This window comes from Saccharomyces mikatae (assembly GCF_947241705.1).
Source record: "Saccharomyces mikatae IFO 1815 strain IFO1815 genome assembly, chromosome: 15".
NCBI classification, from domain to species: Eukaryota; Fungi; Ascomycota; class Saccharomycetes; order Saccharomycetales; family Saccharomycetaceae; genus Saccharomyces; species Saccharomyces mikatae.
Genome location: NC_079270.1, coordinates 782350 through 798630, shown reverse-complemented (window position 1 = coordinate 798630; position 16281 = coordinate 782350). Strand labels below are relative to the sequence as shown.

General features: G+C 37.3%; 11 protein-coding genes across 11 annotated transcripts; 7 read left to right on the top strand and 4 right to left on the bottom strand.

Moving 5' to 3' along the window:
• Positions 1-113: 113 nt before the first annotated feature.
• On the bottom strand, positions 114-644 carry NAT5 (peptide alpha-N-acetyltransferase subunit NAT5; the record flags this gene model as incomplete). The annotated part of the gene is made up of 1 exon (XM_056225888.1): positions 114-644. One exon carries the CDS (start codon positions 642-644, stop codon positions 114-116), a length of 531 nt encoding a protein of 176 aa, XP_056079661.1.
• Positions 645-811: 167 nt separating this feature from the next.
• On the bottom strand, positions 812-1348 carry TMA16 (Tma16p; the record flags this gene model as incomplete). The annotated part of the gene is made up of 1 exon (XM_056225887.1): positions 812-1348. One exon carries the CDS (start codon positions 1346-1348, stop codon positions 812-814), a length of 537 nt encoding a protein of 178 aa, XP_056079660.1.
• A 224-nt stretch (positions 1349-1572) lies between these two features.
• On the top strand, positions 1573-2487 carry TUM1 (thiosulfate sulfurtransferase; the record flags this gene model as incomplete). The annotated part of the gene is made up of 1 exon (XM_056225885.1): positions 1573-2487. One exon carries the CDS (start codon positions 1573-1575, stop codon positions 2485-2487), a length of 915 nt encoding a protein of 304 aa, XP_056079659.1.
• A 252-nt stretch (positions 2488-2739) lies between these two features.
• Positions 2740-4077, top strand: CLP1 (cleavage polyadenylation factor subunit CLP1; the record flags this gene model as incomplete). The annotated part of the gene is made up of 1 exon (XM_056225884.1): positions 2740-4077. One exon carries the CDS (start codon positions 2740-2742, stop codon positions 4075-4077), a length of 1338 nt encoding a protein of 445 aa, XP_056079658.1.
• Positions 4078-4297: 220 nt separating this feature from the next.
• On the top strand, positions 4298-6352 carry APC5 (anaphase promoting complex subunit 5; the record flags this gene model as incomplete). Its single annotated transcript, XM_056225883.1, has 1 exon — positions 4298-6352. The coding sequence occupies one exon, from the start codon at positions 4298-4300 to the stop codon at positions 6350-6352; it is 2055 nt and encodes a 684-aa protein (XP_056079657.1).
• Positions 6353-6704: 352 nt separating this feature from the next.
• Positions 6705-7322, bottom strand: SRL1 (Srl1p; the record flags this gene model as incomplete). The annotated part of the gene is made up of 1 exon (XM_056225882.1): positions 6705-7322. One exon carries the CDS (start codon positions 7320-7322, stop codon positions 6705-6707), a length of 618 nt encoding a protein of 205 aa, XP_056079656.1.
• An 871-nt stretch (positions 7323-8193) lies between these two features.
• ENV9 (Env9p) lies at positions 8194-9186 on the top strand (the record flags this gene model as incomplete). The annotated part of the gene is made up of 1 exon (XM_056225881.1): positions 8194-9186. The coding sequence occupies one exon, from the start codon at positions 8194-8196 to the stop codon at positions 9184-9186; it is 993 nt and encodes a 330-aa protein (XP_056079655.1).
• A 466-nt stretch (positions 9187-9652) lies between these two features.
• Positions 9653-10909, top strand: DGA1 (diacylglycerol O-acyltransferase; the record flags this gene model as incomplete). The annotated part of the gene is made up of 1 exon (XM_056225880.1): positions 9653-10909. The coding sequence occupies one exon, from the start codon at positions 9653-9655 to the stop codon at positions 10907-10909; it is 1257 nt and encodes a 418-aa protein (XP_056079654.1).
• A 215-nt stretch (positions 10910-11124) lies between these two features.
• Positions 11125-12465, bottom strand: ESA1 (NuA4 histone acetyltransferase complex catalytic subunit ESA1; the record flags this gene model as incomplete). Its single annotated transcript, XM_056225879.1, has 1 exon — positions 11125-12465. One exon carries the CDS (start codon positions 12463-12465, stop codon positions 11125-11127), a length of 1341 nt encoding a protein of 446 aa, XP_056079653.1.
• A 290-nt stretch (positions 12466-12755) lies between these two features.
• PUS7 (pseudouridine synthase PUS7) lies at positions 12756-14789 on the top strand (the record flags this gene model as incomplete). The annotated part of the gene is made up of 1 exon (XM_056225878.1): positions 12756-14789. One exon carries the CDS (start codon positions 12756-12758, stop codon positions 14787-14789), a length of 2034 nt encoding a protein of 677 aa, XP_056079652.1.
• Positions 14790-15159: 370 nt separating this feature from the next.
• SSP2 (Ssp2p) lies at positions 15160-16275 on the top strand (the record flags this gene model as incomplete). The annotated part of the gene is made up of 1 exon (XM_056225877.1): positions 15160-16275. One exon carries the CDS (start codon positions 15160-15162, stop codon positions 16273-16275), a length of 1116 nt encoding a protein of 371 aa, XP_056079651.1.
• Between the last annotated feature and the right edge of the window lie 6 nt (positions 16276-16281).

Genomic DNA, 16281 nt, shown 5'->3' with positions numbered 1-16281 from the left:
GGTTACTCTAATTTTTGATTTTAGCTTCTAGACGTATATATTTCATGTTCATAAGAATAGATACATATATATATAAAGAAGAAGGAAAAAAAAAGAAGTTTTCCAGTTATTTGTTATGAAATATGCTTTTTCAATAGAACGGCATCTTGTTCGCCACCAACAACATCCTTTATAAATTTGTTGATAGTTTCGCCATGTTGTTCAAAGCCATGAGCTATAAACCACTGCTTGACAGTGCTATCGGTAGCTGGTATATAAACAAACACGTTATGTTGATGACATTCTGAGCATTTCTCCTCCGCAAACTTCAATAACTTTGAACCAATGGATTTGTGCCTATAATTAGGCAACACGCCCAAAAACTCGATTTGAATGCCCTTCAAAGATAGTTCGTTCTGTTTCTTCGGAACCAATTTAACAACCAGACCACCTACTGGTATTTCGCTATAATAAGCCAGCTGTGTGAAACGTACGTCCTTCTTCGAAGATGATTTTTTATTTTTCGTGACTGGCATATCTTCTGCGAACAACGCAGTGAAAAATGTATCCTGATATAAATTAGGTTGTGTTACATGAGCTAATTTGCTTAGCATACCTAGATTGTTGGCGTAAACATTATCTAATGTGCATATGTCACGGCCCATATTCGCCCTTCTCTGCTTATTGTCTTTGTTAAACTGTGCATCGAAGTTTACTTACGAAAAAGTTTCACACAAATCTTAGTTTTCTTTTTTTTACGCTTTTTCTATTGTAATGTACATAAAAAAATATGAAGAGTATTTAAACCGTACAGATACTTTCATGAAACTCCTTATTCATTTCCCCCCAGGACTTGTTCACCATCATCATTAATTCGGATCAACCTTAAGGTATTCAAAAGTCCAAAAGTGCCATTCCAGTTTCTTAGAAATTCCATGTTCTTTGCATCACTTAAATCTGGGCAGAGAAATCCTGACTTAAATTCTTTCAGTTCTTGGTCTCTCCTTTGTTGTAATAGCACCTGTCTATTGCTTGGTGGTCTGTTTGACCTTCTTTTTCTTTTCAATTCGTTTAATTCTACATCATCTCTTTCAATGAAACTTTGAATGAACTCTCTTGTATGCGCATGATCAAATATTGGTTGCTCTTTGAATGTATTGGAGTTAACTATATCTTGCATAAATTTTACTCGAGCCAATTCGTGAACTTTCTTGTCTTGATGAAGCTTCTTTTTGACAGCGATTTTATCCTCACGCATAGTGGCCTTGACTAGCTTTTCATACTTTCTACCCTTGGGATGAATCGTGGCGTTTTTGCCCTTCTTGGAAAAGTTCTTCTGTAACTTAGATAAAGATTTAGTAACTGGCATGATTGGCTTGTCGTGATAAGTCCTTTTCCAACACTACTCTTCCCAATGAAAGTAGTTTTGCATATGGCCCATCTCATCTCACTTATTCTCGTTTTAAAATTTTCGCTCGGGGAAAATGCCCTCAGAGAAAGATAAAAAAGATAGTGAATCAAATGCTGTAATGTAAACAGTGAGGAAGAGAGCATAAAAAGGCAAGTAGTTGTAAAGAATAACTGAAATATTCGATGCTATTGTTTGAGCTTATTTCTCCAAAAGAATTTGTTAAGTTGGTGGCCAATCAAAAGGATCGTAGAATCATTCCTGTCGATTCAACATGGTATCTTCCTAGTTGGAAACTCGATAATAAACAAGATTTCTTGACTAAACCTCGTATCTCAAATTCCATTTTTTTTGACATTGATGCTATCAGTGACAAAAATTCACCTTATCCACATATGTTTCCTACAAAACAGGTTTTCAATAATGCGATGAGTAATTTGGGAGTTCGAAAAGATGACATTTTAGTGGTATATGACCGCGTTGGCAATTTTAGTGCTCCAAGATGTGCTTGGACTTTGGGAGTGATGGGACATCCTAAGGTGTACTTGTTGAACAATTTTAATAAGTATCAGGCACTCAAATACCCTCTAGATTCTACGGAGGTCACCGAGTTCTCGCCTTATCCCAAAAGTCACTATGAGTCCTCAAAGAGTTTCCAGGATAGCGAGATTGTGGACTATAAGGAAATGTTTGAATTGGTAAAGAGCGGAGAACTATCCATGAAATTCAACGCTTTTGATGCGAGATCATTAGGTAGATTCGAAGGAACAGAACCAGAGCCACGTCCAGATATTCCATCTGGGCACATTTCAGGCACTCAACCATTACCATATGGAACATTACTTGACCCGGAGACCAAAACTTATCCAGAAGACATGGAGACCCTACATGCTACCCTGGAAAAGGCCTTGAAAGACTTGCATTGCACTTTGGATCCAAGCAAACCAACTATTTGCTCTTGTGGCACGGGCGTGACAGGGGCCATTATCAAGACAGCCTTGGAGTTAGCAGGAATTCCGAACGTTAGACTATACGATGGATCTTGGACTGAGTGGGCCTTGAAATCAGACCCCAAGTGGATTGCTAAAAACAGAGATTAAAAAGTGAATTTTGTCCTTGCCGGCTTGATTTAAGTAGCTACCTAAATGAATTATCTATACATCTATATAAAAAAAGATTTGAATTTCCCTCTCATCTTACTTTATGCTCTTCTTCATTATTCTTGTCCGGTAGAATGAAAAACAACAGTAAAAAATGGGATTTCTGGCGAAAACGAGCAGAGATCTTCCTATCGAAGAAGTGTAAAAAGCAAACATTCAAGCTCTTTTCAAAAATAGCATCATTGAATGACGATGGCAAGTCTTCCTGGTATTGATGAGCATACTACATCTGAAGAATTAATAACTGGTGATAACGAATGGCATAAGTTGGTTATTCCAAAGGGTAGCGACTGGCAAATTGATCTCAAAACTGAAGGAAAGCTGATAATCAAGATAAACTCGGGCATTGCTGAGATATTTGGCACCGAACTAGCGGTGGACGATGAATACGTCTTCCAGAGCTGGAAATTCCCTATATACGCCGTCGAAGATACGGAACTAATTTGGAAGTGTCCCGACTTAACTACAAATACAATCATTGTCAGGTCTAATCATACTATGAAATATATATATAATCTACACTTCATGTTGGAGAAAATAAGGATGTCTAATTTTGAAGGTCCTCGAGTGATGGTTGTTGGTGATCCGCAAACTGGGAAAACTTCCCTATCGAGGACATTATGTTCGTACGCTCTGAAATTTAACGCTTACCAACCATTATACATTAACCTTGACCCTCAACAACCCATATTCACTGTTCCCGGATGTGTATCTGCGACCCCCATATCAGATATACTTGACGCACAATTACCTACCTGGGGTCAGAGCCTCACCAGTGGTGCCACATTACTCCATAATAAGCAGCCGATGGTGAAAAATTATGGCCTGGAAAGAATCAATGAGAACAAAGATCTATACTTTGAGTGTATAAACCAGTTGAGTGAAGTAGTACGTGAAAGGTTACATGTGGATCCGCAAGTGAGGAGATCAGGGTGTATCGTTGATACACCAGCAACAACCCAACTGGACGAAAATTTGAACGAACTGCACCATATAATTGAAAAACTCAATATTAATATTATGCTAATATTGTGTTCGGAAGCTGATCCTCTTTGGGAGAAAGTGAAAAAGACGTTTGGTCCAGAATTAGGCAATAATAACATTTTCTTCATCCCTAATTTAGATGGTGTCTCTACAGTAGATGACGTATACAAGAGATCCTTGCAGAGGACATCCATAAGAGAGTACTTTTATGGCTCCCTGGACACTGCTTTGAGTCCTTATGCTGTTGGCGTTGACTATGAAGATGTTGTTATCTGGAAACCTAGCAATGTATTTGACAACGAGATAGGGAAGGTGGAATTGTTCCCCGTCACAATAACTCCAAGCAATCTACAACACGCTGTGATAGCCATTACTTTCGCCGAAAGAAGGGCAGACCAGGCAACTGTAATAAAATCGCCCATTTTAGGGTTTGCTTTAATCACAGAAGTTAATGAAAAGAGACGTAAACTAAGGATTCTTTTACCTGTTCCAGGTCGACTTCCTAGCAAGGCAATGATTCTGACTTCATATAGATATTTAGAATAGGTAAATCTCTCTATTTAAGAGCATTAATATCAGATGCATGTAAACACCGTGCTGTCTCATTCAAACACTTTTTGTTTTGTTTTATCTTCCATTTTTTGAAGATTCATAGACCAATAATGTTATTTTGTGTCTTCAATACTATTTGCGCTAGCTGAAAAAACGTAACAATTGTCTCATTGAAGAGCATAGAACGAAACCAAAATCAAACCTAATCGGGGAAATGAGTGAGTATGGTCCATTAGGTATCACTAACTTCATTACACCGTACGACCTGTGTATATTGATCCTAATACATGTTCACTGTTCGCAAGATAACGGTATAACAGTGCCAACAAAAGTTTTTCTTCGATTAATATCACCCACGAGGCCTTCGATAGAATGGAACCCTCTGCTCAAAGATAATAGTAATTTGCAGCCGACCTGTGCTGTTCCACCTCCTATACTTCCTATACTCGAAAACGTTATAAGAATATTATTAGATGACAAGGATGGTAACAGAATGGCCCTTACGTTGATGGGCTATTTGGAAGCAATTAATGGGCTGGATTCGATCAATAGGCTGATGATGGATCTACAAAAGAATTGTTTGGTTATTAATTACAGATCGATGAAAATACGCACGACAATGGCAAGGAGACAAATAACTAAAGCAAGTTTTTTAGGGACATTTTTGTCAACCTGCTTACGCAAGTACCAATTTGGTGATTTTGAAGTAAGGGAGACAATCTGGATCAACTTACAAAATTTTAAAACTGTTTTCAAACAAACCCCATTATGGTTACAATTCAAAAATAACACTCATATTCAAAAAGTAAAAAACTGTCTACTAGCCAACGATAACACTTCTGTGGAGGATCAACAAATGATGGAATTTTTCCAAAACTTTGATAATTCTAATGATGGCAACTCAAAAACAATGAATGAGGAAGTGTATGGGACTTTGATCTCCATTCATCATTTACAATCGATAGTTAACTGGCAAATAGTGAACTGGTTGGATATTAAGGAATGTAATAAGAAGGGTGATAACGAAGATGATATTGTAGCATGTGGAAAAAAATGTCAAATAGTCTCTGATTTGTTGGATACACTTTCATTAAATGATGCCACAAAGTTTCCTTTGATTTATATCTTAAAGTATCTGGAAGCTATTAAAAAAAACAGTTATCAAACCGCGTTGGATTCACTACACAATTATTTCGATTACAAATCTACAGGTAATTCGCAAAACTACTTTCATATTTCTCTATTGTCTCTTGCAACCTTCCACTCGAGCTTTAATGAGTGTGATGCTGCGATAAATTCCTTTGAGGAAGCTACAAGGATTGCAAGAGAAAATAAAGATATGGAAACGCTAAATTTGATAATGATTTGGATAATAAATTTTATAGAGGTTCATCCAGAATATGCTAATAGATTCTATATTACGGTTGAACAGATCATAAAATACCTGAAAAATAGTTCTGATGTAGAAGATGCCAGTATTTTCAGTAACGCTTATAAATTTGAAACATTATTATCAATGGTAAAAGAATCCAAAAGCATCGATATATCTAATTCACTTCTTAAATTTATGGCTATTACATTGCAGAATGTGCCCTCTCAAAACACAGACCTTTTCCAAAGTCTTGTTGGCTATGAGATAAAATTTTGGAAAGAACTGGGATATGGATCTATATCCAATGTATACGAGAAATTTTTATTTCGAACATCATCTTCTTCATTGAGAAATCACGACTCTTCCATCATCAACCAAGAAATAAAAGCAGCTTTCAAGGCACTTGAAGAAGAAGATTTTTCAAAAGTCAGACAATATCTTCTTAAATCAGAATCACTGAAATTAGACTATGACCAGAAAATAAATTTGAAATACTTAAGAGTGAAGTATTTGATTAAAATAGGTGACTATGATCTAAGTATGCGATTAATTAACCAATATATCAAGGAATGCTGCGAGGAAGTAACGGATTCGAATTGGAGATTCAAATTTGAAATTGAAAGTATTGAAGTTTTGCTTTTAAGTAATGTGGGTATAAGGACCTTGCCGAAGATAATGCAATTAATTGATAGATACAGAGAAATTGGAAACCCTTTTCGTTGCGTGATATTGTTGCTTAAATTATGTGAGGTCTTGGTTCAAGTAGGGAAAAGTATTGAGGCCGAATACTTGATGAACTGTAACTTACCCACCATTCTAGAATTTCCGCTTCTCAAAAAGAAGACGTATGAGCTTTTAAAGTCTTTCCGTATTGAAGAGGACATCCAGATGAGTTAACATATTATTACATAAAGAATAAATAAGAGAGCAGATTAAATATGTGCAGTGTGATGGCTACAGGCGTACGTGCAACCTCATGATTGTATGAAGAAAGATACTAAAATGCCGTAGCGATTTTGAAAATCAAACGAATCAAATAAGATAAGTGGTCTTTTTATTTTTTTATTATAACAAATGTCCATGTATATATATATAAACGAGAGAAATGAGAGTGAAAAATACAAGCTGGAATTGAAACCAATGTATTTAGAGAGCAGAGGGATAAAGTTACAGAAGAGGTGAAATTGTCGATACAGATACAAATAAAGCAACAAAAAGAACTTAAAAAGGACATGTTTGGATTTACATATCACCACCTGGTCGAGTTAGTAACCAAGGTAGTATTGTACCATTGTACGTTGCCTGTAGATGTAGTGGCAACTGAAGGTGCCCCGGTGACAGTAACGTATTGAGTAGTCGTATTTGCAGTGACTGTAACGTACTGTGTAACGGGTTCATTGGTGACGGTAACGAACTTGGTAATTGGGACGCAACCGTTGGAAGTCAAAGCCTGATCTAAGGACCTCATTTTCGTGTCTTTGTTGTTTGAGTCCCCATTATTGACACTGACAGCAGTAGATGATGGAGCCAAGGTAGTGATATCATGAAGAGTAAGCAGCAATGTTGAAGTAATTGTCGAAGTAGAGGTTATTTCGTGAGTGAATTCTGATGCTGCTGGTCCAGAGACAGAGGTGGTGGCTGCATTGGTGACGGTGGCCGAGGTTGAGGTGAACCAGTTCGTGGAGTAGACTGTCGAAGTGACAAAAAAAGTGGTAGTGTCATCAGCGTACTTTATAGTAGTCTCGTGAGGCTCTAAGGAGTAGCTGGGCGCCAAAGTAGTGGTCGCAGAAACTGTATGGTTCGAGTAAATAGCCGACACAGAACCTATTAAGGCGAAAAGAGCGAAAAGAGCAGTGGACTGAAACATTTTTTTTAGTTGAATAAAGAACGACTGAGGTGAGAGTGGTGGTTTTTAATTATGTAGTGAAAAGTAAAACAATAAAAAAAACAAGGGAATGGACGAGACCTATTATTGGGTACTATGGCTCAAATAGCAAAAAAAAAATCAGTAAACTGGTTAAAAATTAAAGATATACGCGAAAACCTCTTGGTTAAATCTGGTGCTAAACTAGTTGCTTAAACGCTTGCAAAATGTCTTAATAAAAAAGTAAGTCAGAAAAAAGAGTGAATGGCAGTTAAGAAAACAAAAAGCAAAGAAAAGTGAAAGAATGGGCCAAAAGAGCAAGCGTGTGTTGAGAGAAATATCACAGTGTTTAAATATCTCGATCAACATTCACTATCAGCCCTCAAAGAAAGGTGTCCAGGAACTCAGACCACCTCCGATAGCATACCTTGTTGGGTTTCATAATCGGCAGAGACGTCATCTGCACAGAACGCCAAAATTCGTGGCCCCCGCGGTACCTGAATCAGGGCCAAGAATTTTGGCGTTTCGTGTTGTTTACATATTCCCAAAATGGACATGAGCCACAGGGTTTTCGATATCCTACAAACCCCGTACATATAAAAGGGTTCCTGCTGAATTATTATTTATATCACCAAGCCCTTATAGTCATTGTTAGGGTACTAAAAAAACTCATATGCGGGTAACATGTGAAAAATTCGAAGAGGAAGTGAAGCCCAAATGCACATTGGCATATAAATTCATATGACATGTGGTGTGTGGCATATTATGTACTATGTATGCATACTATTGTTTTCGCAGGAACATGGAAGACAATGGTTGTAAACCTGACTGGTACTAGAGGCATTCGCAATACAAGACATACGCCAAAGGCAGGATGTTAGACCCAGGAATATTGCCATACTATGACCCGACGGTGGATAGAAAAATTGCAGTTGTAACTGGCGGAAATACAGGTATTGGCTGGTATACTGTCTTACATCTGTATTTACATGGATTTGTCGTTTACATTTGTGGGAGAAACTCTCACAAGATTTCGAAGGCAACGCAAGAGATACTCGCGGAAGCAAAGAAAAGATGTCATAAAGACGACAACGGTTCAAATTCGAGCTCAGGGTCAGGCCCAAGTATTCAGCGTCTAGGAACACTACATTACATACATTTGGATTTGACAGACTTGAAATGTGTGGAGAGGGCGTCACTGAAAATTTTAAAGCTGGAAGACCATATAGACGTGCTTATTAATAATGCAGGTATTATGGCGGTGCCACTAGAAATGACAAAGGACCGATTTGAAGTGCAACTACAAACCAATTATATTTCGCACTTTCTTTTCACGATGAGATTACTGCCTTTACTACGCCATTGTCATGGCAGAGTGATTTCTCTGTCTTCAGTAGGTCATCACCTTGAGTTCATGTATTGGAGCCTAAGTAAAACGTGGGATTACAAGCCCAACATGCTTTTCACATGGTTTAGGTATGCAATGAGCAAAACGGCTCTGATTCAATGCACGAAAATGTTGGCCATCAAATACCCAGATGTTCTTTGTCTGTCGGTTCATCCGGGTCTGGTGATGAACACAAACTTATTCAGTTACTGGACGAGATTGCCCATTGTTGGTATTTTCTTTTGGCTGTTGTTCCAGGTTGTGGGGTTCTTTTTCGGCGTATCTAACGAACAAGGCTCGCTAGCCTCTTTAAAGTGTGCATTGGACCCACACCTATCTGTTGAAACAGATAACGGGAAGTATTTCACCACGGGGGGTAAAGAATCCAAGTCGAGTTATGTTTCTAATAATGTAGACGAAGCAGCATCTACTTGGATCTGGACTGTTCACCAACTAAGAGACCGCGGATTTGAAGTATAACTGGGCGAAAGGATTGAAGAAATAGATAGATGTATATTTACGTATTAGTTAATCATTGTTATAAGTGGTAATGGCATTAAAGCAAGAATCATTTTTGTAATTTGTTCTCTGCAGAAAAATTAACTGCGGGGCCCGAACAAACGTTTATGACATGCATTTTGTTCAATTGATAGATTCTGACAGCATTGACGTAATGAGAAGCTTGAAAAAAATACTCGATCCGGAAATATCCTTTTAGAAACTAATCAGAACTCCGATCGTGTTTTGCTTTGCTATAATCAAGGGTAGCAGTACTCTGTCAGGAAAGAATATTTCAGTACACTTCCGCCAAAGTTTTTTTCCTGTTTATCTCAGATCACATTTGTTTCGATTAAGGAGTTATTTACTAGTGTTACGCACACACATACGCACGCACATTCACGTACACACACATACGCAAACACATATATCTTGAATAGCGGCATAAATGTCAGGAATAACCAAGGATATAAGAAGAAGAAAGAATGAAGAAGGCAGTTATACATCCGGTATTGCCGAAGGGATTGAGAATAGACCTTTGTCAAACATCGATAAAAAAGATCAAACTCTAAAACCACAATTAGAATTATGCTGCCCATTGGCGACTCCTTTTGAAAGGAGGTTACAAACACTGGCTGTAGCATGGCACACTTCCTCATTTGTGCTGTTTTCCATATTTGCATTGTTTGCAATATCGACGCCTGCATTATGGGTTTTTGTTATTCCATACATGATCTACTTTTTTTTTGATAGGTCTCCAGCAACTGGTGATGTAGTAAATCGGTACTCCCTTCAGTTTCGTTCTTTGCCTATTTGGAGGTGGTATTGTGATTATTTTCCTATAAGTTTGATCAAGACCGTCAATCTAAAACCAACTTTTACACTTTCAAAAAGCAAAACTTTTGACGAACATGTGTACAAGATTAGATTGTGGCCAACCAAGTACGTTATCAATCTCAAAAGTAATTACACCGTGGATTATCGTGATCAAGAATGTACAGGACCAACATACTTATTCGGTTATCATCCACACGGCATAGGAGCCCTTGGTGCCTTTGGAGCTTTTGCAACAGAAGGTTGTAATTATTCTAAACTTTTTCCAGGCATTCCCATCTCCCTAATGACATTGGTCACTCAGTTTCATATTCCATTATACAGAGACTACTTATTGGCGTTAGGTATTTCTTCAGTGTCAAGGAAAAACGCCTTAAGGACCTTAGGCAAAAACCAATCGATCTGTATTGTTGTTGGTGGAGCAAGGGAATCATTGTTAAGTTCAACAAATGGTGAACAACTTATCTTAAACAAGAGGAAGGGGTTCATCAAGCTCGCCATTCAAACAGGGAATATCAACCTAGTACCCGTGTTTGCATTCGGAGAGGTAGACTGTTATAATGTTCTGAGTACAAAAAAAGATTCCACCTTAGGCAAAATGCAACTATGGTTCAAGGAAAACTTTGGTTTTACCATTCCCATTTTTTATGCAAGAGGCTTGTTCAATTACGATTTTGGTTTATTGCCGTTTAGAGCACCTATTAATGTTGTCGTTGGAAGACCTATATATGTTGAAAAACAAATATTGGATCCACCGGATGACGTCGTCAATCATTTTCATGACTTGTATATTGCGGAGTTGAAGAAACTATACTATGACAATAAAGAAAAATATGGGGCATCAGATGCAGAATTAGAGATAGTTGGTTAGGAGATAAGGAGGTCGTTGAGAATGGGAAAACGTGATTGTTTAAATAAGAATGTTTTTGGTGTGTATGTTGTATATTTTGAGTAAGAATAGTAACGGACAGGCTTACTGGAATCGTGGTGGAATATTAATGAGCTTATATATATATATATATATATATTTAAAGGGTTTACAGGAGAAGTTGTTCTACACCTAGGATTTGAGCAACGTTTTACAAGTTACCAGGCAAAGCGTAACTGAGAAGCAGTAAATACTGGCGGTTTCCATATCAACCTACTGGCATCTATGGTTCTTCTCTTTTTGGCTTTCAGTCGGTTATATCTATCTAGAATATCTTCGTTTAAGAAAATAATGTGTTGACCCTTGTAATATCGAAGAATATTCAATGTTTTTGCTGTGTGCAGTATATCTGTTGTAGTCATCGAAGTTATTGAACTTATTTCGTCGATCGTAATCTCCTTCTGGTGCTCCACTAGTAGCGTTATCAAAGTGTCCGACCAGTACGCTCTGTAGGATAAGAGACCCAAATCAGATAAAGGTTTCTCAGGGGAACCGACTTTGTTCTCCTTTTTCGACAACTCATAAGAAAATTGGATTAACAACTTACCATATCCCATTCTTTGGTACTGTGGTAGCGTCAAGATACATGCGACATTGTAACCATCTGCAGATTCTTTTTCCTTGGAGAAATATCCCACCAGGTGATGACCCAATTCATCTCGTCTTGTCATACAGTAGAATAAGAATGGATCAACGTCGTAATACAATGTTTTATGATCTAGGAAAAGCTTAGAAAGCAAGCACAAATTACGGCACCATGTTCTTTGCTTCCTGCCATCGATTTCAAAAAATGAAACATAATCGTCTCGGTAAATTTCATTTCCTGGTGGATGTCTTAATGTGCATTTTTTTCTGTAACGCTCATATTGTTTCTTAGATCCAAAGTACTGTAGTGTGAAATCGTCAATATAAATAAAATCCTCATCAGTTAATTCAATAGGATATGGGGAGAAATACCACGGTTCAATTTCATACTTTCCCATAACAATTCGATTCAGGTTTCTAACTCGCGCTACCTCATGTGGATTTTGTGTCATTGAACCAGAGGTCCTAAGTTTTTTGATTTCATCCTCGTGTGATATATTCTCATCTTTTATCCCTTGTACATTAAGATTATCTAAATCCATAACATCTGTGCTTTCTCTTGAGATACCATCTACACCGTCCTTTAACGGCTCTTGCAGTGTAGCATTGGCAGTTGTTGTCTTTTTTTTCTTTTGCCTCTTGTTCTCCTCATCATCAGCTGTCTTTAGTTTCGGATATAGCACTTCTTTATCGAGGTTTATTCTGTCAGTGGTAATCCACTCATCCAAACGCTTATTGTAATTAACATAGTGAACATAAAATTTTGGTGGTAATTTTCTTGTGTTTATCGATAAAATTTCAGCTAGACGTTCTTCATCGTTCTTTTCGACCCAACATTGACATTTGATAATAATATCATCTACTGAGTTTATCTTTCTGGATATTCCAGGTTCTTCTTCTCCGTCATGGGACATCGGTGATTTTCTTTGCAGAAATGCTGTAATAATAACAAATAAGACTTTCAAAAAGGATCGGGATTTTTTCTTGCTCTCCTATAATCTTCATCAAAGTATACAGTTTTTGCCAATATTTCCTTGCTATTATTATTCTGCCGATCATTACTGTTCTTTTTTGAAAAGCGGGTAGTATTTTGAAAAATTTTCCGTCATTGTATTTAAAACAAGAAAGCAGCACACATCGCTCATCGATTAAGTACTATTAGTTTGTCTTTCTCGAAAGAGCCAAACAATCACATTTGCATACCATGTCTGACTTCTTAGATGCTACTGTGAAGAGATCCCTTGATACTCATGCGGACTCACCTGAAAATGCTACAAAGAAACAAAAAATCGGCCAACGCATCCTGATAGATAGCGGTATTCATGAAGCAGATGTTGGTATTACTTTGTTTTTATCTCCAGACTTGCCAGGATTTAGAGGCCAGATCAAGCAACGGTATACTGACTTTTTGGTCAACGAAATAGATCAAGAAGGCAATGTCATTCACTTAACAGATAAAGGATTTAAAATGCCAAAGAAACCTCAACGCTCTAAAGAAGAGACCAGTGCAGAAAAAGAAGCTGAAGCGGCCAGGAGACAAGTATTCGAAGTTGACCCTGAATTGAGAAAGGAATTGGTAGAAATATTTGGTGAAGATGATGTACTTAAGATTGAATGCGTTTACCGCATTGCCAATAAGATGGAAACGGTAAAAAGTTTTGAAGATAAATCCGTTAGAACTAAAATTCATCAGTTGTTGCGTCAAGCCTTTGACAATGAATTAGAATCGGTAACTACTGATACTAACACTTTTAAGATTGCAAGATCCAGCAGAAATTCAAGGACCAATAAACAAGAAAAGATAAACCAAACTAAGGACGCTAATGGCGTGGAAAACTGGGGATATGGCTCCAGTAAAGATTTTATACATTTTACTTTGCATAAAGAAAACAAGGATACTATGGAAGCTGTTAATGTTATAACAAAGTTATTGAGGGTTCCAAGTCGAGTAATCAGATATGCAGGAACAAAGGATCGTAGGGCTGTAACATGTCAAAGGCTTTCAATTTCGAAGATTGGTTTGGATAGATTGAATGCTTTGAATAGAACTTTGAAAGGAATGGTTATCGGGAATTACAATTTTTCGGATACAAGTTTGAACCTTGGTGACTTAATGGGTAACGAATTCGTTATTGTTATAAGAGATATTTCCGTCAGCAACGGTGAGGTTGATTTAGAAGAAACTATATCCAATGGTTGTAAATCATTAACAGAAAATGGTTTTATTAATTATTTTGGTATGCAAAGATTCGGTACATTCAGTATTTCTACACATACAATTGGTAGAGAATTACTTCTGTCAAACTGGAAGAAAGCTGCTGAGTTAATTTTATCTGATCAGGAGAATGTGCTCCCAAAATCTAAGGAAGCCAGAAAGATTTGGGCAGAAACTAAGGATGCTGCTTTAGCCTTGAAACAAATGCCGAGGCAATGTCTTGCAGAAAATGCCTTGCTTTATTCTTTATCCAATCAAAGAAAAGAAGAAGATGGAACTTATTCTGAAAACGCTTATTATGCTGCCATAATGAAAATTCCAAGAAACTTAAGAACCATGTATGTGCATGCTTACCAAAGTTACATCTGGAACTCTATTGCTAGTAAGCGGATAGAACTACATGGCCTGAAGCTAGTTGTTGGTGATCTTGTTATAGATAATACCGAAAATCCCGTATCAACCACCGGAGTCGACGATGAAAACTTTGATGAAGACGTTCGTGAAGATCAATTTATCCGTGCGAAAGCAGTGACTCAAGAGGATATTGACTTAGGTAAATATACCATGGAAGATGTCGTCTTGCCTTCTCCAGGTTTTGATGTGCTTTATCCTTCCAACGAAGAATTGAAGCAGTTGTATGTTGATATGTTGAAAGTCGATAATATGGACCCATTTGATATGAGGAGAAAGGTACGTGATTTTTCATTGGCTGGTTCTTATAGAAATGTTATTCAAAAACCAAAGAGCTTGGATTATAAAGTAATTCACTATGATGATCCTTCTCAACAACTAGTTAACACTGATTTGGACATCTTAAATAACACAAGAGCGAAAGAGAGTGGACAAAAGTATATGAAAGCCAAGTTAGACAGATATATGCCAGACAAAGGTGGTGAGAAGACAGCGGTAGTGTTAAAGTTTCAATTAGGAACCTCCGCCTATGCTACCATGGCTCTACGCGAACTCATGAAGCTCGAGACCTCTCGCCGTGGTGATATGTGCGATGTTAAGGAGAATTTCTAAAGTTTTAAGAACTGCCATAGTTTTACGAACTGTCATATCTCGTGTATATTAGTTTACTTTTTCTGTCGGAAGCACTTTCTTATACGCTATTTTTCATGATCCTATGTTGTGTTATTTGAGGCGTCGGTAAATATGTATTCGCGGATGGCGCACAAAGATTAAGCATTTGTACATAGAAAGAACACTTTCAAGGTGTATTCTATCGAAGTAAGTAATCGCGTTCCTCAAAGAGAAGAACCTGAGAACTAGGGAATTACTATCCGGTAGCTATCAATAATTTATAAACAAAAGAGGAAAGTATCCTCGCGTGTTGAAGTCGAAAATCAACGAAGATAAAAATAATAAAACATAAAACGTATAATTCCATTAAATGCACAATAATTACTATCCAAATAAAGAAGTCTATACGAAACATAAGGAATCAGGAGATTTGAGGAAGAAAGTTTTGAGATCGAGAAGATCATCTTTTTTTTCATTTTTCAATGACTCGTCTGGTTCGAATGGGAACGAGCTCATTGGCTTTAGGCGATTTGCTAAAGCTTATTTATTTGGTGATGGAACAGAGTCATGTGGTTCTGATTCTTATACACCCTTTAGAGCAAGCATTAATAAGAGACCGTTAAGAAGAGAAGAAAAAAATGACCAACAGCTTTGGAAAAAACAGCACCATTCACAGGGATATTTTTTTCTCATGGACGATGACAACAATAAACAAACAGACACAACAGTTAAGAATTTCTATGAGAATAGCGAATATATTAACCAAAATTCGGTTGCGAAGGATAAACGGTATGCAATGGAAACCACATTCGCTAATGAGAAAATAGCAGGCATTCAAAATCCTGCCTTTCTTAAAACAAGATCAGTGTCAATAAGCGATATACCGCGCGGTACAGGTATTGCTAGCGTACTGTCTCAAGTACGTGGGGGTTCATTAGAAAGGATTATTGTTTACAGGTATGATACTCCAGAACGTTCTTTACATAAGGTTGACCTTTTCTTCTTAAACTATGATGGGGCTCAATCATTTATGAGATACGCAAATACGAGTGTCTTCAAAGTTAATGGGGTCCGATTAAAGCCGGAATGGATCTTCCTCGAAAGCACATATGAAAACGTTATTAAAGAACAATCGGTAAACAGAATAGTAGAAGAGGAAAAACTCATATCAAGATGCTTGATTGTGAAAAAAAGCTCCACAAAAACAGTATTCAACAAATCGAATCAGGACAGATCGCAAAACCTGGAAACTATTAATGTTCGGGAACTAGAAAAGGATTTCCAGAATTTCGGGGAGATTTTAGAAATAACACCTATTGTATCAAGAAAGTTATGCGTTTCCATATTTTTTTACGATATTTCCAGTGCCATGAGAGCAATGGAGGAATACGAACAGAAGGGCTCAGGTTTAAATAATAAATACTTCAAGACATGGACAATATGGTATGGGAAAGATATTACAGACCAGCCTTGTATTGACTTGTAATTACGA